This window comes from Diabrotica virgifera, chromosome 5 (genome assembly GCF_917563875.1).
Source record: "Diabrotica virgifera virgifera chromosome 5, PGI_DIABVI_V3a".
NCBI lineage: Eukaryota > Metazoa > Arthropoda > Insecta > Coleoptera > Chrysomelidae > Diabrotica > Diabrotica virgifera.
In genome coordinates this window covers 258,627,265-258,651,448 of record NC_065447.1, presented here as the reverse complement: position 1 = coordinate 258,651,448, position 24,184 = coordinate 258,627,265, and the positions used below count along the sequence as shown (strand labels likewise).

General features: G+C 31.8%; 1 protein-coding gene across 1 annotated transcript in view; it reads left to right on the top strand.

Moving 5' to 3' along the window:
- LOC114324832 (alkaline phosphatase-like) overlaps positions 1-24,184 on the top strand; it is a 1,004,985-nt gene that overhangs the window by 709,754 nt on the left and 271,047 nt on the right. The window contains exon 4 of the mRNA XM_050651161.1: positions 928-1,102. Within this exon, the coding sequence (XP_050507118.1) occupies positions 928-1,102 (175 nt within the window). The remainder of the gene's footprint in view (positions 1-927; positions 1,103-24,184) is intronic.

Sequence of the window (24,184 nt, the reverse complement as noted above, 5' to 3'; positions counted from 1 at the left end):
CAAAAACATTTTTTTTTATTAATTTAACCAAAAATAAGGGTGTAAGCGATTTATTTAATTCAAAATACATTTTACTACTGTCAGAAAAATAGATAATATTGTTTATTTCACAAATGAACATTACTTTTCGCTTAAATTCAATGTTCAAACTGCTAAGAGACAGGCGGGTGGCAGTTTTAACATTGAATTTAAGCGACAACAATGTTTATTTGTCAAATAAACATTTCTTTCTGTTTTCTGACAGCATTCAAATTTATTCTGAAATAAATGAATTACATAGATTCTTTTTTTGTCTCAATTAATTTAAAACAAAAAAAATTTTTGTGGACACCCCGTATAAATAAGTATATTACTGAATAGAGTATTAAATAACCCCTCAAATGAGCTATAACACGACCCCTACTCTCATTTAAAAAAAACGTCTATTACGTCATCACGCCCAGATAGATGACCTCACTAGTATGATATATATGCCAAAAAGTCATAATTTAAAAATAAAAATCGATGTCTCAGAATTTCTCTCCAAATTCACCCCTTCTCGAGATAATAAATTTGTTCCAACTCAAACGTCCTCACTATATATTTGTCAGCCGATTCAGGAGGTGGTGTTTTCACTCACATATAAATTATTTTTAATTTAGGTTCTAGTTTACTTGTAAAATATTGTTTAGTATAAAAATATAATTGCCATCTTTACCATAGTTTTTGTTAGCAAAGTTTGTTACCATAGTTAGTTACTAAAAACTATCAAAGTGTCACTCGGGAAAAATTCGATAATTTTAGAGCTCTTGTGCAATTACTACTGATAATACAAAAGAAAGTAGTTTCAAAACCATGCTAAAAATAATCATTTACAATTTAAAATGATTTCATTTAATATAATAGAGTTATAAATTGGCGTAAATTTATTTGGTATTTTCTTTTCAGACATTCAACATGGATGCTCAAATAGGTGAATCGTCTGCGTGTGCGACAGCCCTCATGTGTGGAGTAAAAACCAATTTCGAGACCGTGGGATTAGATGCGAGGGGCCGTTTCGAAAACTGTTTCTCGAGCTTCTCTTCGAGGGTGCCTTCTTTAATTGATTGGGCTCAAGAGTCAGGTATTTATTAAATGTATTTATATAGAGTCGCAAAGAAAACAATAAGATAAAAACAAAGGGGTGGTTTTTGTAGAATGTAAAACGTTTCATTTTTTTTCTTTAATTTCTTTTCTTTGAGTTTGTGCCTGAAACGGTTTATTTTTATATAAGGTGCCTTTTAAGAGAAATAGCTCGTTTAAACACATCCATCACTTGTAACATAATTTACATATGCTGAGAACGTGCTACGAGGAAATTTCAGGTGAATATCAAAGTGTGTTCTCATCTGAATAATTTGTAAGGCAGGTCTTGATATTAAGATTTGTCAGTTACATGTTGTTTCCTTAATATAAAAGTTAATGTGGAAATCATTCCAATTTACAGAACTCGGCAAATTATTTGACGTAATATACCTTCTCTTTTCCTTATTTCTTTCCCTTTTTTTCCCGTTTTTTGATATCATGGGATATCAATACATGGAAGTTGGACAACGTCTTACAACGTTGTCCCAAATTCCGCTGTATTTTGTCCTGAGCGAGTTCTTCAGTTAGATTTCGAGTGCTAATCGCTTTCCTAACTGCCAAATTCCAACTTTCTGGTGATCTTCCTCGTTTTTTCTCCCCTAGGGGCTGCCACATCATAGTTTTCCTAGGTAATCTTTCATCACCCATTCTACTCATATGTTCACAATGTGGAGAGCTGTTTCCTAACTATAGTACCCATTTGTTATTTTATTACATCATTACTTATTCTTTCGGTCCTTGATACTCTCATCGACTTTCTAATGGCATCCATTTCCGTGGCTTCAACCTTTTTCTTATTTCTCGGTTATTCTCCAAGACTACGCTCCGTAGAGTAGGCTAGTTTTAACGATTGTGTTATATATGTTCCATTTTCTTTTCTTAGACTATTTTTTACTCCCTAGAACTGCGTTTGAACATGTTATAGTGTGTGTACAGTTGAGTCCCCGAGTCTTTACCCGTTCGTCATCATTTAAAGTATACGAAATAAGTCGGAAATTTACTAAACGCAACAGTAAGTGACAGAAAGTGGGTATTATTCCGATCAAATAAATAGAATGTCAAATTTAACTTTTGCTTTAAAATTTTGATGCATAATTACAGCTACGTTTGAAGTAGCTTAATAAATTATTTTATTATCGTTAATTAATAAATAACTAAACAATTTATAAAAAAATTCGATAACATATTTTCTTTTTGTTATTTTATTCACTTTGGCGGAACATTAAACGCAATCATTCCTTAACTGTGTCTACAATGAGGTTATTTGTACGTGGTCAAAATTTATCGTAAAATAACATAAACTTATCATAAAATTTCTAACTCCAATATAAAATTAGTTGTGAAAACAACTGTTTGTATACTATAAAAAACTTCAATATGCAAAAATTCGACAAAATAACAGCAAAAATTCGACAAACTGACAGCCACAAAAGTAAACAAACAAAACGTCAGAAATTGTACTTAAAATAAATATATGAAAATATCCCCAATCGTCTTTCTTTGTACCTATCTCTATTCAATGCACTGAGTCTAGATCGTTCATAAAATTAACATTTGTTTTTACTTAATAATAGGCGGCAGCTAGTTTGTCATTAGTTTCATGCGTGGAAGAGAATGATGCTAGATAAAATTATGTGTTTTATCTCGCCAGTTATTAATGACACACGGGTACAGACTCGCGGACTCAACTGTATATCCCATCATCTCTTTAATATTAAAATTTAACAGTAAATTAAGGTAAACCAGTCCATGAACGTTTTTGTTCAGAGTAAAAATTAAACAAATATTTCAAGCTTACGTCTTGTAATAATGAAACTCGTTTTTAAAAAACGTCTCATTAACTTTTGTAATCATCTACCAGATCCTGCGAAGAGACATAAAACACTCCACTAATTACTTAACCTTTTTGTACGACTTAATAATTTTTTAGACAACTTAATCTTAAAATATTGAAGACAAAGTACTAAATTCTTTGTAGGGTATATTATTCCACTTTTTATTCATAAATTGTCTGCCTGAGCTGGCAATGTGGGTTTAAAGATAGAAAATGACGTTCCTATAATATTCGATCAAATATTTTTTATCCCACGGTGTTGGAAAGAGGGAGATTAGTATTGTATTATAAATAGTCCAAGAGGCAGCGCTGAAAAATCTTTTTGAATTTACTAAATCTAGATTTTTCACAGTTGATTACTGTGATTGTGTAGAGAAACATACTGCGGTCGGTCAAGCGAAACATAGAACAGGGGTTACTGAGAAGGTATCAAAGTTGCTTTCCTACGAAGGTAATTATTTCCATTTACTAAGGTTGAAAATCAGTACATACATTCTAAATTAAATATAAATAAAAGTTATTATAGTCGGTCAGCTGTATGACGGGACAGAGCCGGTCGGTCGGCGCCAGTGAATGTTCAGGGTTATTCACTATATTTTGACCCCCTTGTAAACTGCTTTATTTACAGAATTAGAAAAAAATGTGAAATACAAAAGTTATTCGATTTTTTAATTATGATTTTTTGACATATACAGGGTGAGTCATGAGGAACTGTACATACTCCTACCTCGTATAGAGGCCCCTATGGGGAATAACAAATGACCATTAAAAAGTGTCTACTCCCATTGTTTAATAATATACAGGGCGAGTTTCGCATTTTGACAGAAATTTGTATTCGTCATAATTTTTGAACGGTCAGATCGATGTGTCTCTTATTTTGGTCAATCGTTACACTATTACCACCTAATCAACTAATTTATTCAAACTAGAAAAAAATCAGGTCCGGCTTTAAAGAAATTAGTTCGTTTGGGTCTTAGAAAAAATTTCACCCTGTATACGCTTTTTGGGAACTCTAATACGAATTTTACAAATTAGACAAATAGATAATTAAAATGCCATATTTATTTTTTTCCGCACACGATTACTTAATTTTTTATAAAAAAAATCAAATTTGACTATGGATTAAAAGTTTGGTAAAGTGAACCATAGATTTAAAAAAATTAACTTTTATTACAAAAATTAATTTTTTTTAACAAATATTTTATTTACGTTACCACCCAATCAACTGATTTATTCAACCTAGAAAAAAGTCAGGCCCGGATTTAAAAAATTAGTTCGTTTTGGACTTAGAAAAAATTTCACCCTGTATACGCTTTTTGAAAACTCTAATAAGAATTTTACAAATTAGACAAATAGGCAATTAAAATGGCATATTTATTTTTTCCCCACACGATTACCTAATTTTTTATTAAAAAATCAAATTTAACTATGCTTAAAAAGTTTGGCAAAGTTTTTGCATAGATTTAAAAAAAATTACTTTTTTTACAAAAATTAATTTACAAAAACAACGTTTTTCTTAAAATTAAAAGTTTTACCATTTTTTTTTTTCTATAACACGTCTAGATCTTAAACTCCCCATAGCACTTCGTTTGGACGCTATAGTTTAACATAGACGTGATCAAATAGATCAGTTTTAAATTTTTTCACTTAATTTTTGCGATTTAACTTTACAATTCACGAATCTGCACCTTTTATTTTTTAAATTCATAACTTTTACGAGAAGAAGACTGAAAGTCTACAACAATTTTCATAGTCTTCACAATGGTAAGAGATTTAAAGTAAAAATTTCAGAAAAAAAAATATTAAAATGGAACAGATTTGTAGCGAGTTAAACCTTTTCATTTATTTTTTTATTTTTAGGTGGTTAAAATTCCGATTTTGACAAATTTGATTTTTTAATAAAAAATGAATTAATCTTGTGGGTAAAAAAATTAATATGCCATTTTAATTTTCTATTTGTCTAATTTGTAAAATTCATATTAGAGTTTTCAAAAAACGTATACAGAGTGAAATTTTTTCTAAGACCAAAACGAACTAATTTTTTAAATCCGGGCCTGATTTTTTTCTAGTTTGAATAAATCAGTTGATTATATGGTAACATAAATTAAATATTTGTTCAAAAAAAATTAATTTTTCTAATAAAAGTTAATTTTTTTAAATCTATGGTTCACTTTACCAAACTTTTAATTCATAGTCAAATTTGATTTTTTTTATAAAAAATTAAGTAATCGTGTGCGGAAAAAAATAAATATGCCATTTTAATTGCCTACTTGTCTAATTTGTAAAATTCATATTAGAGTTTTCAAAAAGCATATACAGGGTGAAATTTTTTCTAAGACCCAAACGAACTAATTTTTTAAAGCCGGACCTGATTTTATTCTAGTTTGAATAATTAAGTTGATTAGGTGGTAATAGTGTAACGATTGACCAAAATAAGAGACACATCGATCTGACCGTTCAAAAATATGACGAATACAAATTTCTGTCAAAATGCGAAACTCACCCTGTATATTATTAAACAATGGGAGCAGACACTTTTTAATGGTCATTTCTTATTCCCCGTAGGAGCCTCTATACGAGGTAGGAGTATGTACAGTTCCTCATGACTCACCCTGTATATCGTACTAGTGCACGTTCAGAGGAGCTTCTTGGAGAATGTCAAACTGGTTTTAGGCCTGATCGATCAACAACCGACCAGACCTTTGTGCTAAGGCAAATACTGGAAAAACCAATAAATTCAATATCGACACATACCATCTTTTCGTAGATTTTAAATCGGCCTATGATAGTATCCTAAGAAATAAATTGTGTAAAGCCATGGATGAATTCCACATCCCTGATAAACTGATAAGATTGGTTAAAGCTACAATGCGTAAAGTCGTTTGCAAAGTCGAAATACAGGGAGAACAATCACAGGCGTTTGAAACGAATGTTGGGCTGCGACAGGGAGATGCGCTGGCGTGTCTCCTCTTCAACATAACTCTGGAAATGGCGGTCAGAGATGCCCGAATAGACAGCAGAGGAAATATTTTTTAAAAATCATCCCAAATTTTGGCATATGCCGATGACGTGGATCTAGTTTCCCGCACAACACGCAAACTAGAAGAAATGTATACCACCTTCTCAAACGCCTCAAATAATATGAGCCTGAAAGTAAACGAGGAGAAAACTATGATGATGGCATCAACACCCAACAATAGAGCCAGAAACATCGGTCATCAATTCTCTGTTAATAACTCTACCTTTGAAGTGTTGGACAAATTCACATACTTAGGCTCTTTGATCACCAAGGAGAACGTCACGGCGGAAGAAATCAAGCGAAGGATAATCCTAGCGAACAAATGCTATTTTGGACTGAGTAGACATATGACAAGCAGAAACTTAAGCCAAAAAAACAAAAATAACCATATACAAAACCCTTATACAACCAGTGTTGACATATGGATCGGAGACATGGACTATGTCCAAGGCAGATGAAAACCTTCTGCTTATATTTGAACGAAGGATCCTGAGAGGCATATTCGGTGGCATCTGTGAAAATGGTATTTGGAGGAGGTACAACTACGAGGTATACCACAGATATAAAGATATATTTGGTGGTAAAGACGTAGTATCTGTTACAAGAATAGGAAGACTAAGATGGGCAGGACATCTAGCAAGATCACAGCATAACAACCCTCCTAGAAGAATCCTTATGTCACAACCTGTGGGAAGTAGAGATAGGGGTAGGCCAAAACTTAGATGGAAGGATGGTGTAGCTGAGGATGCGAGAAAAATAGGCGCAGCAAACTGGCAACGGTTGGCAATGGATAGGACTGATTGGCGTAATAGATTTGGGAAGGTCGAGGCTCTTTCATAGAGCTGTAGCACCATTGATGATGATCATACATCCATCACCTGCCCGCTTATCTAGATAAACTTCTTATCTTATTATCTAGATAAAATAAATAATATGAAACCTTTAACAAGATTAGAGAAGAACATCTAAGAAAAGTCTTTGATAAAATTCTCAAATTTTTTTCTGATTGCGCAAATTTACTTTAAAGTTGATACTAGAGTTACAAAAGTTTCCTTATTATCTTTACGTGAAGGCAAGAAAAAACTTCATAGAAAATATGAAACCAAAAATAAATTTGCATGAGCTGAACTAATAATCCAATGTTGCTTTATAAAATATAACGTTTTTTATCATAATATTAATAACTGACGAACCTCGTTGTCGAGTCCTCTATATATTTTAATATATTAATATTTCAGATGCTATTATTCTTTCGCTAATGGCTTTCCAGGTTTTTGCCATTATGTCCTTTTTAAAATGCCATGCATTTTCATCCATTAACGAGATGAAAAACAATAAGCATACAACTGCTAGCTCCTGCCGTAACGGCTATTGTTGAGCACAAAAACCCGCTGATTGCATGTTTACTGTTATTCATATAACATTTAATGCTGTTTTGTACACATAGTCCTGTCGCCAGGGGGGGTACAACGGCCTTCTTAATTCAGATGGACTTACCCAAGTTTTTTTTATGTATTTTGACCCGTAGAACACGAATTTTTTGGGTAACAGTTGGTCCGGATGTCGAAAGATTGTTATAAACAAAGAAGTTGAGGAATTACATAACAGCGATTTCTCGCAAAACAAAACATTTTTTTGTATTTTTTGGGTCATTCTAACCAAAAAATGTTCCTACAAGTTTTTTCGTAGGATGCATAGTTTTCGAGATAAACGCGGTTGAACTTTCAAAAAATCGAAAAATTGCAATTTTTGAACCCGAATATCGTTTGAATAAAAAATAAAATAGCAATTCTGCTTACCGCCTTTAAAAGTTTAAGTCAAATTATATCTGTTTTGAATATTTGCATTGCTAAAGATTTATTTTTTGATTGTTAAAAAAAGCTATAAACACATAGTGTTTCCCGTGCCTAATACATGCGTTTTAATGCATGCTACTTAGAAATAGCCCCGCTTGCACTTTTACCTCCTCTACGTACTCGTTCGATTTTAAATGAGAAATCATTGAAACATCACTCAAGCACTAGGTGTTTATAGCTTTGTTTTAACAATAAAATAATACATTTTTAGCAATACAAATAATTAAAACCGATATAATTTGACTTGAACTTTCAAATGCGGTAAGCAGAATTGCTATTTTATTTTTTAATCAAAAGTTTTTCGGGTTTAAAAATTCCAATTTTTCGATTTTTTGAAAGTTCAACCGCGTTTCTCTCGAAAACTATGCATCTTACGAAAAAATTTGTAGGAACATTTTTTGGTTAGAATGGCCCAAAAAATACAAAAAAAGTTTTGTTTTGCGAGAAATCGCTGTTATGTGATTCCTCAACTTCTTGGTTTATAACAATCTTATCGACATCCGGATCAACTGTTACCCAAAAAATTCATGTTCTACAGGTCAAAATACATAAAAAAAAACTTGGGTAAGTCCATCTGAATACAGTAGGCCGTTGTACCCCCCCTGGCGACAGGACTAACAGTGGTTTATTCATAATTTCTGTTAAAACAATCATTAGACAGGGGGTAACAAAAAGGCGGGTCATCAATTAAATCACTTATTCTAGGACCAAAATACTTCAATTGAACCTTAGTACAAATAAAAAAAGTTATAGCCCTTTGAAGTTACAAAATCAAAATCGAATTTTTCCAATATATCGAAAACTATTAGAGTTTTTATTGAAAATAACCATGTGTTCTTATGGCAGGAACATGTTAAAAAAAAAGAATGTGTGTGTGTGTACTTTGTACGCACGTAAGAAGTTATACTTCTATTAAATGATTTCAACGAAATCAATATACTTTAAACAGTTTATTTATATTTTATTTAAATATTAAACTAATTTTAATACTTACTACTTTCCAAAAATGTTTATTAAAATAATACCTACCAAAAATTAGATAAATAAAAGAATAAAACACACGCAAACACATTGAAACATAAAACAAAGAAATGATTTCTGAACAATTGTTGAGAAAATTTTAACTAAATACGTATTTTCTGAAAAAAACAATATAATAAATATAAATATGATTTACATTTACTCTGTGTGGAGTATGAAGGGAACCAGTCTCGTTGGAACTTTACCGCGCTGAGCAGATGTGACGTGAATTGTAAATTGTAGAATTCCCTCATCTTCCTTAGTCTCAGCATCCGTATGGCTTGCAAATTGTAGATGCCTCGGAGGTGTAACCAGAGAAGGTTCCCATTGTTTTCATTCTGGTGGGATATGTTATATGCCATTAGAGTGAAAACTTAGTCTTTTGCTAGCAGTTGCCGCTAGGGCATCTATGCCATTTCGTTCGTTGCAATTCGGGACTGCACGCTGGGGTTTGTTTTGGTTGGATCAGGGAGAGCAGCATATGTGCCTCCTGATGAGAGACTAATAAGTTTCGAAACCGGTAGAGGTGCTTGCAGCACTCTCTGATTGGACTGGAATATGGTTCGGCTGTATTTTCGTTTTGCAACGAAATTGAAAATGGTTATTCATTTTGATTTACATTTACTCTGTGTGGAGTATGAGGGGAACCAGTCTCGTTGGAACTTTACCGCGCTGAGCAGATGTGACGTGAATTGTAAATTGTAGAATTCCCTCATCTTCCTTAGTCTCAGCATCCGTATGGCTTGCAAATTGTAGAAGCCTCGGAGGTGTAACCAGAGAAGGTTCCCATTGTTTTCATTCTGGTGGGATATGTTATATGCCATTAGAGTGAAAACTTAGTCTTTTTTTATAATAAATATACTTGCAATCATAAAATGTATAAAAAAATAAAAATTTGCATTGGGAATTGAACCTGCGTCTATCAGGTTGTTGGATTATTTTGAACTCACCCCACGCAGAATTTAACTACCGAGACACGTGAATGAAGTGGGAAGATATAGCATCTAAACGTTTTAAAAATTTTTGACAGTTGCTTATTCTCTTAGTTTAATCAAATAAGTTTGATTCTTGTGGAATTAAAATACAACAAAATATAGACTAAAAAAAGCAATATGTTAGATGGAGATTTTTGTTGGTAAATCAAAGCATTACCTAGGTCGGTAAGTAGCTAGGTTAGCTAGGTAGGTACATTTTCCAAATAGGTATTTAATTTGTAATTTTTTATTACAATACTGAAACATTTACAATAAGGTACGTACAGTTACGGTCATTGAATAGTTTACAGGCTTACGTATCTAGGATCCGATTTTTTTAATTTTTACCTCGTTTAAACGCACCTTTTAAGTGAAAGCGACGTTACCAGTGGTGTACTTAGAATAGGTTGATTAGAATTAAAAAACCTAAATAATATACTCGTAAATATATTTTACAAAACTTAACAAAATGGAAAGTATAGAAAGAAGTTTTTTTGACTAAAAGAGATTATGGTCTTAATAACGAAAATAAGAAAGTCTGGTGTTAAAATAACCGTTTTATTTTACATCTATTTTACATTAAATAATGACAAACGATGATAAATACTAAACAATAATTAATTTTTGGTGGAAGCCCCATTATTGAAATACAGTTTTGCAGTCTTCTGTTCATAGATAGATAACACAAATTCCCTCATATTATGGTCACCAAACTCTTCACATGCCTGCTCAATTGCTTCCCATCTTATAAACTCTTACTCGGCCATTGCTATATGACTGAAATACTTTTTCATCGGTAACCCTAGACCAAACCTTCTTCGTGTTTGGCAATTGCTGTTGTTTTTTGCGCATCATTTAAATGCATTCTAACCATTTTGGAGGAATTTGATGTCGTTTTATTTTATTTTTCAACACTCGCGAAACTTCTGACAAGCAGTGACTGTTTAAAATTTCTTGACTTTGACATTTATCAAATCTGTACGACACTGCAATTTTACAGTATTACAATATAAAAATTAAGGTGTAAACTATTCAGTGACTGTACCTGTTGCTTTTAAAAACTATTTAAAAAGTCACTAATAATTATAAACTTGCTTTTTGTCTCTGTCCTCACAACAATAAAAACTAATATACCCAACATTTGTTTATGCATAATATCCATTTGAACAAATATTGACAGATGATGTTAACACCCAATCAGATCCCGTATAACGTTTGAGCGACTAAAACCATACTGTCGGTGTGCGCATGCGCCCGGCAAAATAAAAATTCACCCTCGTGCCTAAAGAAGTATAACTTCAAAAAATAATAGTGAAATTTGTGCACCCCATAAATATTTTATGGGGGTTTTGTTCCCTTAACTACCCAAATTTTTGTGTAAGTTCCCAATAAGTTATTATGGTGGTACCATTACTATAGTACTTATTACTTGAGTAACTGCTTTTTTTAGCACGCCCTGTATATAAATATTACATTAATTTAATTTGCCTTTAATAGAGCAAAATATAATATTGTTCCCATCCATCCAATGGCACTCCTTGGCCTCCTTCAACAAGCTTCTCCAATCATTTCGATTTATTGCTGTTCTTTTCCAATAAAGCTTTTTTATGACGATTTTGGCATACTCATCTTCTTTGTCTTCCAATCTCTTTTTAGGTCTTTCAAAGGGTCTCTTTCCTTAGCAATTTTCTGAGGATGCTATTCTCATACATGCAGAACACGTGCCCTGCCCACCCTAATATCTGCAGTTTAGTGTATTCTGTTGGTTAGCTATACTGTTCGTATATTTCTTTAATATAGCTAATTCGCCAGTTAATATTTTCACTCATTGTTGGGCCCAGTATCATACATAACATTTTTCTTTCAAGCACGTCTAATGCATTGGCAGAGTTTTGTGTCACAACCAATGAACTGTCAACACTGATGGAATGGCCCCGTCCCATTCCAACAGTGAAGCGAGATAGGCGCCAACATACAAGAGAGAGATTCTAGCACTTCTAGAGAGACATGAGAGAGACAGAGAATTTTCAGGTAAAATTTGCTACAACTACAACGTACCTGTCTAGCACTATCCGATTATCTTCCCTCCTTTACCTGATTATCTTCTATCTCATCCTGGCGCCATTAACTTCGTTTTATGGCGATTCCATCAGTGTTGACAGTTCGTTGGTCACAACCCATGTTTTACAATAATAAGTTACTATGGGCTTGGTTATGGTTTTATAGACCGGAGTTTTGTTTTCCGGTGTACGTTTTGTAATAGAGAATGGAGTTTTGATCGAAGAACTGATCTGGTAAAAACTCCACCGAGCCTATGAGCATTGATTAAGGGCCAACGGCTCAGGAAGTTTCAGCTGTTATACTGATCTGGCAGGAGTTCTTAACATGCCATCTCAAAAGCCAACTATTGATATTAACGCTGATATATTGCGATGTCCTAGAAAAAAATGCAATTCACGAGATATTTCTTAGTTGTCAGTCAACGTGTTAAGTATCATAACGTCATATTTTTGTATTTACAGTTAACCTTTACATCTTATAAACCTTCTGGCATATGCAATGTTCTTGTAGCAGCAAAAAATTAAGTGTAAAAAGTTCAAAAAGATCAAACTAAAACTTTCAAAAGTATTATAAAACTAGATTAACACTTTGTATAATCGCGAGGCAGATTTTTATCCCAAACTTTATGCACAAGTTCCGCATTACTTTATGCATTTCCCGTCTCTCCAAGGAACTCCAGAAAATATGCCAAAAAGAAGCGGATTACTTTTGGGAGGTAACGGTTGGATTTTTATGAGTTATTTTCATGTTTGTGACAAAGCCTTGCCGGCATAATCCTCTCGGAAAATATATTTTCGTCTCTCTGGCGGTATATTTGGCACTAAACTTGCCCGAAATCGAACGTTTCCTCCAGGAAAAGGGTTCCCCAGCAAAGGATTGACTCTTTTATGTATGATAATTGAAAGCCCTAATAAAGTGTCAGCTTATTTTTAATATACAGTGTAGTTTTTTGTACTTGATAAACGGTAAAGGATTTACAAAGCACCGTAATAAATTTGGATTAGTTTACAATCTTTTTCTTACCACACATTTAAACAGTTAATAAGGTTAGCTCCATTGCATTTTTTAAATTTGAAATAAATAGTTGATATTGTCCTTTTCATGAGGATTGTTCAGTGCGTAACAAATGATAGGAAAAAGGGTAAGTCTGTGATAATACACATGTATGACATTTATTCTAACATGACATTTTAGTTAAATCTTACAGTTGTCACATTTTATTTTCAATTTGGAATAAAAACAAATCAACTGTGTTTCTTGCATTTATAAAATGGTATTTCTTTGATTTGTATTAGTCGAGAAAATGAAGCATTTTGGCTCGCAATTTTTTCGTCCAGCATGGATTTACTTGAAATTTTCACAGAAGGTAGGGAATAGCCCAAGAATCATTTTCTATATCATGCCGCTGTACGCTAAAACCTTGGGGGTATTTGCCACCCCATCTCGGGGGTGGGAATTTTTTATTACACTTTAACCATATAAATCGATGTAAAAACTAATTCTAAGAAAAAATGTTTTTTACATTTTCTTCGTAAAACTAATATTTTTCGAGTTATTCGCGCTTGAAAGTTTTCGTCGAAAAAATCGACTTTTTAAGAGAGTCTTTTGAGAATACCTCGAAAAATATGCATTTAATCAAAAAAACTGCAGATATCAAAATTGTACCCTTTATTATCTCAAACTAGGGATGGGAAAAACCTACCGGTTTAAACCTAAAACCGGTTTTTTTACTTCGCAGTAATCGGTTTTACCGGTTATTTTTTTGTCCCGGTTGTAACCGGTTTTTTCTTTTTAAAGTAAAAACCGGTTATTAGGTTTTTACGGTGATTAGGATTAGGTTAGGTATTATTTGGGATCCCAATCATAATTATTATTCTCAAGTAACTATTCCAAACAAAACCATAATTCAAATTTTATTTTATTTTATAAATACAGTTATTAAGTTTTATTTAATATTTCCTTGAAAAGGTATTTGTAATCATAATATTTACATAAGAAGTGTCTGTTTGAATTAGACGCAAGCCAAACATCATCTATTTTTCACACTAAACTCTTAACTCTTGACATTGAAAGTCGGTGAATGATTTTATCTGATTACCAAAAATAATGCTCTGCCTATGCATATCGTATTACTGATTACGAATACGAATCTCCAAGAATTCCCCTACGTTTTAAAAACGATACACCCATACAGGAAGTATTAAATGAGTTAAAATGTACCTATTCTAGAAATATATACAAACGTGTTAAAAGTAATACATGATAAATTTTTTTTGATGGTAGTAAAAATAAAAGATATATTGCATTATCCAATTTATTTTTAAGTAAAATATTTATGTTGATATTTTTTTTTTAAATCTCATTTCAAAGAGTCTGGGAAATTTTTTATAAGTTGAAATAGTTGGGGAATTTTTTGATTGTGGGAGGAGAGGAAAATTGTAATTGTAAATGTAACTTTGCAACCTATTTGATTAAAAAAACCGAAAACCGGTTTTTCCAAAAACCGTTTTTTTTGGCCGGTTATAACCGCTAGGTTAAACCGTAAGCAAAAAAACCGGTATAACTGAAAACCGGTTTTTTCTCAAAAACCGCCATCCCTAACTCAAACTAAACTCTTTTTGTATAATATATTTTACAAACCGAGATAAGGCATGTTAAAGGTTAGCTTTTTTCGTCAAATGCATAATTTGAAATATTCAAAGCCAAATAACGGGAAAACTTTGCATTTTTCGAAGAAAAGTTTAATTATCTTTTTTCAAGTATACAATTAAATCTTTTAAACAATAATAATAAAAAATTTCTAATATGAAAATAGAGCGACTTATGATCAAAAAAAGGTCGGTACCTGCTTTTCTCTATCGATGAAAAATTCGGTGAAAATAACCCCCTAACTACCCTCCTAATTAAAAACTGGTCTTTACCTTTCTGTAATTCCTTGTATATTTGTATTGTCAATACACTCAAGAAGTTTGACCTATCTAAAAGGCCTAATTTTAGAAAAATTGGAGTTTAAAGAAAAAATGATTTTTTGCAATTTCGTATTTTTCACCTTTTAATTCAAAATATCTCCGAAAATGCTGGAGATACGAAAAAAATGATAGACTACTAAATTAAAGACTTTTTAATAACTAAAATTATATTGGACATATATTTTCATTACAGGTAACAGTAAGCGATATATAGCTGTTTAAAACCTCTATTCACGAGCAAACACCGCCTTATTCGAACCCTTTAAACCCGCCCCAATTAAAAAGTAAGGGATCTAACGGAACTTAATTTACACAATCTTATAGTTCTTCAAAAATTCTCCAAAATCATGTTCGAAAAAACTTTTTATCGCCAAAAATGAAGGAGCTATGTTTATAAAACGAATTTTTTTTTTTTCGAAATATTCGAATAGTCCGCTTATGGAACATTTTCAATGCATGTATAATACCACAGAACTGGTTCGTATACTGGAAGATAACTTAAAAACTATCTGTATTTGTACTTCCACATATTTGTAAATTCGTTTTTTTTTGTGTAAATAAATGTTTTTGTAATTCATTAATTCTACTTTTTTTTCTGTATCGATCTATTAAATGATCTACTTATAAAAATTGTAATGTTCTTAAGGGTGGTTTTCAAGGGTTGAAATATTATATTATATCCTAAAGCATAAAACAATCATTATTTTTAGCCAATCAAAACCAAATTTTACCCATATTAAAGTTTACAACGTTATTATATAATTTTTGACAATAAGGGTAGTTTACACCCCTAAAAATAATCGACGCCCTTGATCATGTTATAGAATATGAAGTACAGGGTGAGATGATCATAATCCCAAATTTTTATGTATATCGATGAAAGCCGAAATTATTCTTTTAGGATAAGTGATTTTTTATATATAGGTCCAAGAAGGGTGATTTTAAGGGTTGAAATATTATGACAGTATATCTTAAAGCATAAAACACCTATTATGTAACTAATTAGAAACAAATGTTGACAATATTAAAGTTTAAAATGTTATTTTATAATTTTTTACAATTAGGGGTAGTTTTCAGCCTTAAAAAACCAAAAGCGTACAACGGCTCAATATAGGAAATGAACTAGAGGGTGAAATGAGCCTAATCCCAAATTTTTGTACACATCGATGCTGGACGAAAAAAATGCGAAGTTTTGTCATTTTTTCAGCTTCATTTCCTGGACTATACAGGGTGTTTCATTAATAATTGTCCATATAGTAACTGGAGAAACCTTAGCACAAAATACGAAGATTTAACCTAAAACACTTAAATAAAATGTGGTTCCTTACTGAGTTACAGGGTGTTTTATCTATAAATTTAAAAACTATTTTTACCCAGCATTTTAAAACTATTTGACGTATCCTTTTCATACTTGGCAGACAGTGCGACTACTATACACCCTACTAAATTATTATAAACAAATGTTTCTAGCTACTACCAGAGGCGTACGGCAGGGGATAGTAAATGGTTGACCCTTCTCAAATTCTACGCCACTGGAGGAATTACTATTTTAGTGCCATTTTTAGATTCTCCAATACTTTCTACGTAAATAATATACTCCTCATTGGTATCGATAAAGTCATTAGTTTTCGAGATATTTGAAGTGAAATATGAAACGGCACAGTTATTTTGATTAATTTATGGTATGCTTCATATGATTAAAATTTAAAAATTGTTTGTACCCAATACTTTAAAACTATTTGACGTATCCTTATCATACTTGACAGAAAGTGTAGGTACTGTACACCCTACTAGATTAAGATAAATAAATGTTTCTAGCTACTACCAGAGGCGTACGACAGGGGATAGTGGCTGGTTGACCCTTCCCAAATTCTACGCCACTGACGAAATTGCTATTTTAGTGTAATTTTTTGATTTTTCAATACCTTCTATGTAAATAATATACTCTTAATTCGTAACGATAAAATGATTAGTTTTCGAGATATTTGAAATTAAAAATGAAGCGACACAATACATTAATCAAAATAACCGTGTCGTTTCATTTTTAACTTAAAAGATCTCGAAAACTAATGACTTTATCGTTACGAATGAAGAGTATATTCTTTTCATAGAAAGTGTTGGAGAATCCAAAAATTGAACTAAAATAGCAATTCCGCCAGTGGCGTAGAATTTGGAAAGGGTCAATCATACACTTTACCCCATCGTACGCCTCTGGTAATAGATAGAAAAGTCTGTTTAACATAATTTAGTAGTTTGTACAGTACCTATACTTCCTGCCAAGTATGAAAAGGATACGTCGAATAGTTTTAAGATGCTGAGCAAAAATAATTTTTAAATTTTTAGATAAAACACCCTGTAACTCAGTAAGGAACCACATTTTATTTAAGTGTTTTAGGTTAAATCTTCGTATTTTGTGCTAAGGTTTCACTAGTTACTATATGGACAATTATTAATGAAACACCCTGTATAGTCTTATAAATTATACAGATTATAATTGTAATATTATTATCTAATTAAAAAAAAATTATTTTTTTATGGCGCCATCTATCGACAACTAGAATAACTAGAATAAATGTTATAAAAATGTCACCGACGAAATGTAATCACCGACGCGCCTTTTTTCTGTCACATACAATTTAATGCGTTAGAAAGAAATCGAAAAACTGTGACGCACTGAAAGATGATCATGAGAAAAAGAATAGCATATAAGTTTAAAAGTATTTTAGAAACTACCAGAATATTAATATGCTTCTTCTTTTAGTGCCTATTCGTTATAACTGATGCTTTAAATAGATTAGTTGTTGTTGTGGAGAACCATTTTCTCAGGTTCTTTAACCATGATATCCTTCTTTTCCCAATTCCTCGCTTTCCGAATACTTTACCTTGAAGGATTATCTTCAGTAATCTGTATTTAGTGCCGTTTCTCATTATGTGTCCGAGATATTCTAACTTTCTCCTTTTAATGGTATACATCACCTCTCTTCCGTTGCCCACTCTTCGTAATACAGCCTCGTTGGTTATCTTGTATGTCCATGATATCCTTAGGATTCGCCTGTATAGCCACATCTTGAAGGCTTCAAGTTTTTTCTCCATTGCTTCAGTGAGTGTCCAGGATTTAACTCCGTAATACAATATTGAGGAGATAAAGCATCGTAGGAGCCTTATTTTTATCTCCAGATTAAGGTTGTGGCTTTTAAAGAGTTTGGCCATGTTACTGAATGCACTCCTAGCCTTCTCTATTCTACATTTTATTTCTTGTGAGTTATCCCATTGTTCGTTTACTATTGTTCCAAGATAGTTATACTGTTTTACTCGCTCCACTGGTGTATTATTCCATTCTTTCACGGTTTTTGCTCTAAATTTTAAAGAACCGTTTGGATTGACATGAAATTTGGCATGCGTATAGCTTACATGTCAAAGAAAAAAAGTAATATTCTGCCGATGTGTGCTTTTGCCCTGGGGGTGACTTTCACCCCCTCTTGGTGGTGAAAAAATATATGTCCAAAATAAGTCCGGAAATGGGTAAAGTAACTAATTTTAAGTAACTTTTGTTCTATAGAGCTTTTTCGCCAAGTCAACACTTTCCGAGTTATTTTCGAGTGAATATGTTCATTTTTCAACAAAATAACCACATTTTTAGACGGTTTTTCGCAAATAACTCAAAAAGTAAGTATTTTGTCGAAAAAAGGTTCTTAGCAAAATTATAGCTTATAAAAAATTAAAAAAGATGGTGTACGCGTTAGGTCTTTGGATCTCATAAAACTAGAGTTATAGCCAATGAAAAATAGATTCATATTCACCACATTTCAAAAAGAATATTTCGACGTGAAATATCGAAAAAATCAAGCTCTTTTGGGGGAAAACTTATTAAAACTTTTTTAAAGTGTTTAAAAAAGCTTTATTTTTGTTTTTACAAGAAGTTCCTAGCATTAAATTTAAGCAAGTTACGCTCAACACAAAGTTGGTCCCTTTTGTTTTTTTCAAAAAAAAAATCGGGAAGACCAACCCCTAATTAGCAACTTAAATGAAATTAATCGTTACCGCTCCACAAATTATTTTACTTATGTTGTGTTTATATGATCTGTAAGTTTCATCGATTCAAAGTGCTTATTTTTGAAAAAACTTTCTTTCAAAATAAAATTTTTAAAAATTTAAATTTTGAAAAATATGCTTTTTTTTCAAAATAACTTAAAAATTGTTAGAGATACCAAAAATCTCGAAAAACAAAAAAAGTCAGATTTGCTTTTCTTAATATCATGTATTTTTCTGTTTTTCTCTTAGACAAACATTGATTAAGATTTGGTGTTCCTAAATTTGCATACATTCGTGATAAGTGACTCGTTCAACCCATTTTAACTACAGCCCTTTCAATAGTAAGGACTTTGAACCGATAAAACTTACAGATCATATAAACAATATATACACGAGTCAAGAAACTTGTGAAGTCGTAACGATTAAGTTCATTTAAGATACTATTTAGGGGGTGATTTTCTCGATTTTTTTACCAAAACCAAAAGGGACTAACTTTATTTTGAGCGTAACTTGTTTAATTTTAATGCTAGAAATTTTTTTATAAAACAAAAATGAAGCTTCTTTTAAAAACTTTAAATAAGTTGTAATGAGTTTTCCCCGAAATTTGCTTCATTTTTGGTTATTTCACGTTAAAGTATTCCATTTGAAATTTGACGAATATGAACCTATTTTTCATTAGCTATTACTCTGCTTCTGCTAGGTGTAGAGACGTGATGTATACACCATTTTTTTTTAATTATTTACAGGCTATATTTTTCTTTAGAATGTTTTTTCGACAAAATACTTACTATTTGAGTTATTTGCGAAAAACCGTCTAAAAGCGAGGTTATTTTGTTGAAAAAATGAACATATTCACTGTCAAATAACTCGAGAAGTATTGACTTAGTGAAAAAACTCTATAGAACAAAAGTTACTTAAAATTAGCCGGTTTATCCATTTCCTGACTTTCTTTGGACGAATATTTTTTCACCCCCAAGAGGGGGTGAAAACCACCCCAGGGCAAAAGCACATATCGGCACAATATCACTTTTTTTCTTTGACTTGTTAGCTATGTGTATGCCAAATTTCATGTCAATCCAAGCGGTTCTTTAAAATTTAGAGGTTTTGCAATATTTTACCGTTAAAGAACGGACCTTATTATTCATAAGTAGTTGGGCGTCTCTAATTTTATTTTTGCTGATGATCATAAATTTAATTTTTGATATATTTACTTGAAGTCCAAATCTTTCACTCACTTCATTTATTTTGTTTATTAGTTGCTGTAAACTGTTCAAACTGTCTGGAAAAATAATGTTGTCGTCTGCATAGCGGATGTTGTTTAGGCGTTCTCCATTTAGAAGTATTCGATGTTCGCAATTTTCCAAGGCTTCATTAACCTCTGAATATAGATTAAATAATATAGGTGAAAGTATACAACCTTGTCTAACGCCTCGTAGAACCTGGATCGCTTCCGTTGGTTCACCTCCAAGATTCGTTCTTATTGTGGCTGATAGCCCAATAAATGACCGTTTTTGAGTGTAATTTTCAGGGGCACCTCCGAATTGCATGAAAATTTGGATTTAGGTTCTACTTACCCTCCACTTCAAAGTTGAATTTGTGCCGTTGGTTGCTTTTACTTGGGGGGTGACATTTACCCCTTCTCGGGGGGTGAAAAACGCTTGTTTAAAATAAGGCCGGAAATGGATAAATTGACTTATTTTAAGCACCTTTTGTTCTATAAAGTTTTTTACTTAAGTAAATACTTTTCGAGTTATTCGCGATTTAAAATGTTGATTTTTCGACAAAAAAATACGTTTTTAGTCTGTTTTTCCCAAATAACACAAAAGTAAATATTTTATCGAAAAAAATATTTTAGCAAAAGTATAGTCTATAAAAAAACGAAAAAAATGGTGTACCAGTAAAGTCTACAAATTGAGTAGAAGCAAAGTTGTAGCTCTTATTCGTCTAATTCCAAATCGAATAATTCAACGCGAAATCACCGAAGAAAGAAACGTTTCTCGGGAAAACCTTATTAACATTTTTAAAGTATCGAAAAAAGCTTATTACTTGTTTTTTACAAAAGTTTACAGCATCAAAAATAAACGAGTTACACTGAAAAAAAAAGTTGGCTCCTTTTTTTGGTAAAAAAAAAACGTGAAAACCTCCCTCTATTTAGCTCCCTAAATGAAATTATTCGTTTGGCTTTACCATCTATTTTAACTGTGTGTATTGTTTATATGATCTGTAAGTTTAATTGGTTTGACGTGCTTATTTCTGAAAACATTTGGTTTTATATAAAAAAATAATTTCTAAAAATTTTTGAAAAATTTCGTTTTTTCAAAATAACTAAAAAAGTATTAGTGATATGAAAAATCTTAAAAGTAAAAAAATGTAGGTTTTGCTGTTATAAATATGATAGTTTCATTTTGTTTCTCCGTAAGACAAAAATTGGTTAAGATAAATGGCTGTTCAAAATTTGCATACACTCGTGATTAGTGACCCATTCAAGATTTTTCAATTATAACCCTTTCAGAAATAAACACTTTAAACCGGTGAGACTGACAGATAATATAAAAAATAGATAGGTAAGTAAATTGTTTGTAAAGCGGTAGCGATTAATTTCATTTGGGGAGCTAAACACGGCGAGATTTTCATGATTTTTTACAAAAAAAAAGAGGGCCAACTTTATTTTGAGCGTAACTCGCTTATTTTTAATGCTAAAACTTTTGTTAACCATTAAAACAAAGCTTTTTATAAACACTTTAAACAAGAATGTGTGTGTACTTTGTACGCACGTAAGAAGTTATACTTCTACTAAATATTATGTGATTTTTAAGACAATACCAAAAATTTTAAAAAATAAAAGAATAAAACGCACACAAAAACATTGAAAAATGCCACAAAGAAAAAATGATTTCTGAACGATAATAATTGTTGGCAAAAATTTTAAATACGCATTTTCTGAAAAAAAAATTGTATAACAAATATACTTACAATCATAACATGCATAAAAAAATAAAAAAATAAAACTTGCATCGGGAATTGAACCCTTGAATTTCGTGCCGCTTTGACTCGTAATCGAAGCGTAGACTCACTCGTCCAATCCCACATTATTTATCATGTGGAAAAATACGGTAACTGAACGTTTTACTGTTTGACAGTTGTTTTGAAAATTAAATTATGTAGTTTAAATTTTGTGGAAGAAAATATAAAAATATAACAAAACAGTAAGAAAACAATATATTAGATGAAGATTGGTAGAACTTTTGTTGGTAATCAAATTAAATATGTAAATCAAAGCATTACATACCTACTAGATAAATAAATCTACGCCAAAAAATCATAATTTAAAAATAAAAATCGAACCTAATTTGGGATTTCTCTCTAAAATCCGCATTCTTGAGAAAATAAATGTATGTATTTCAACCTAATCCAAATGTATAATTACAATATGATTATAATAAAAACTACTTACCAAATTAGAATGAGTTTTCCTTGTCCAAAATAGTCCAAAAGTCCAAAAATATAGGTATATGAAAACTATTTAAAAAGGCAGTATAACTATTAACTAACTTTTGTTTGTTGTTTCTTTTCACACAAATTTTAAAACGCAACAACCATAAATAATCTAACTACAGCTGTGCCACAGCCGCCATATTGAATAATTTTTGACATGTCATTTGAACATCCATTTGACATGTCATCAGAACAAAGTTATAATGAGCATGCGCCCGGTCGCTAGGTTTTCCCATATAAAAATTTACCCTCTATCGCCGGTAAAGAAGTATAACTTCAAAAAGTTTAAATTGGTCTTTCCCGAAAAGTTCTTAATTTTTAGGTGATTTCACCTTGAAATAGTCGATTTGGAATTAGACGAATAAGAACGTATTTTTCATGAGCTACAACTTTGTTTTTATTTGATTGATAGACTTTACTGATACATCATTTTTTTGGGTTTTTTATAAGCTACACTTTTGCTAAGGATATTTTTTCGATAACATATTTACTTTTTGAGTTATTTGGGAAAAACCGTCTGAAAACGTAGTTTTTTTGTCGAAAAATCAACATTTTCAATGGCAAATAACTCGAAAAGTATTGACTTAAGTAAAAAACTCTATAGAAAAAAAGTTGCTTAAAATCAGTCAATTTATCCATTTTCGGTCTTATCTTGAACGTATGTTTTTTCACCCCCGAGAAGGGGTGACTGTCACCCCCCAAGTAAAAGCAACCAACGGCACAATTTCAACTTTGAAGTGGAGGGTAAGTAGAACCTAAATCCAAATTTTCATGCAATTCGAAGTTGCCCCTGAAAATTACACGGTATCGCGGAATTTCCCGTTCATTTACTGGGCTATGATTGGTTCCAGTATAAATTTTGTATTATACTTTGGTCTTTATTATCCATTTGGGCTTTTGTTAGAACATCCATCATTTTTCGGTGTTGAACTATATCAAATGCTTTTTGGTAGTCCACAAAGCAGGTGTAAATATCGCAAGTCATATCTCTGCATCTTTGAAATAAAACCTGTAGACTAAACAGTGCATCTCTTGTACCTACGCCTTTCATGAATCCAAACTGTGTGTCTTGTATTATCTCTTCGCATAGTTTGTATATTCTACGATGTATAATTTTAAGAAACAGTTTTAATGCATGGCTCATTAGACTTACTAGCCTATATTCTCCGCACTTTTTTGCTCCCTGTTTCTTTGGTAAGGTAATAAATTCTGGAACTAACCAATCTTTTGGGATATTGCCTGTGTCATAGATATTATTGAAGATTTTACATAGTATTCGTAAAGGTCCATCATCAAGAAGTTTAAGAAATTCAGATTGTACTCCGTCTGGTCCTGGAGCTCTACTTTCTTTTAGTGATATTATGGCTGCTCTTATTTCTGCCACTAGTATGTGTAGGTGGCCCTGTTTCCGTAGATATTGGGGACTGGTTGACCCTCTCATCAAAAAATTAATGTTGTATGTAATTTTTCCAGGTATTATTGATACTCCCTTTGTCCACGATTATCTCTCCATTGTCATTAACAAGTTTACTTATTCTTTTGTTTATACATTTGCCTGTAATTTCTCTTACCTTCTTATGCACGTTGAAGTCGTCGTATTTACTTTGCAGAATTTCGATTTCTTGGCATTTTTTCTCCAGTTCTTTCTGTTTGACTTCTCTGATCTTTCTCTGTATCTTTCGCTGTAATGTTTTATACATGGAGTTATCGTTCTTGTTTTTCCTTCTTTCTTCCATTAGTTGCAGAATCGCTGTCGTCATCCATGTCTTATTCTTACCTTCTTCGTTCTTCATAAAATTGTCTTTAATGTCGTCTTTTGT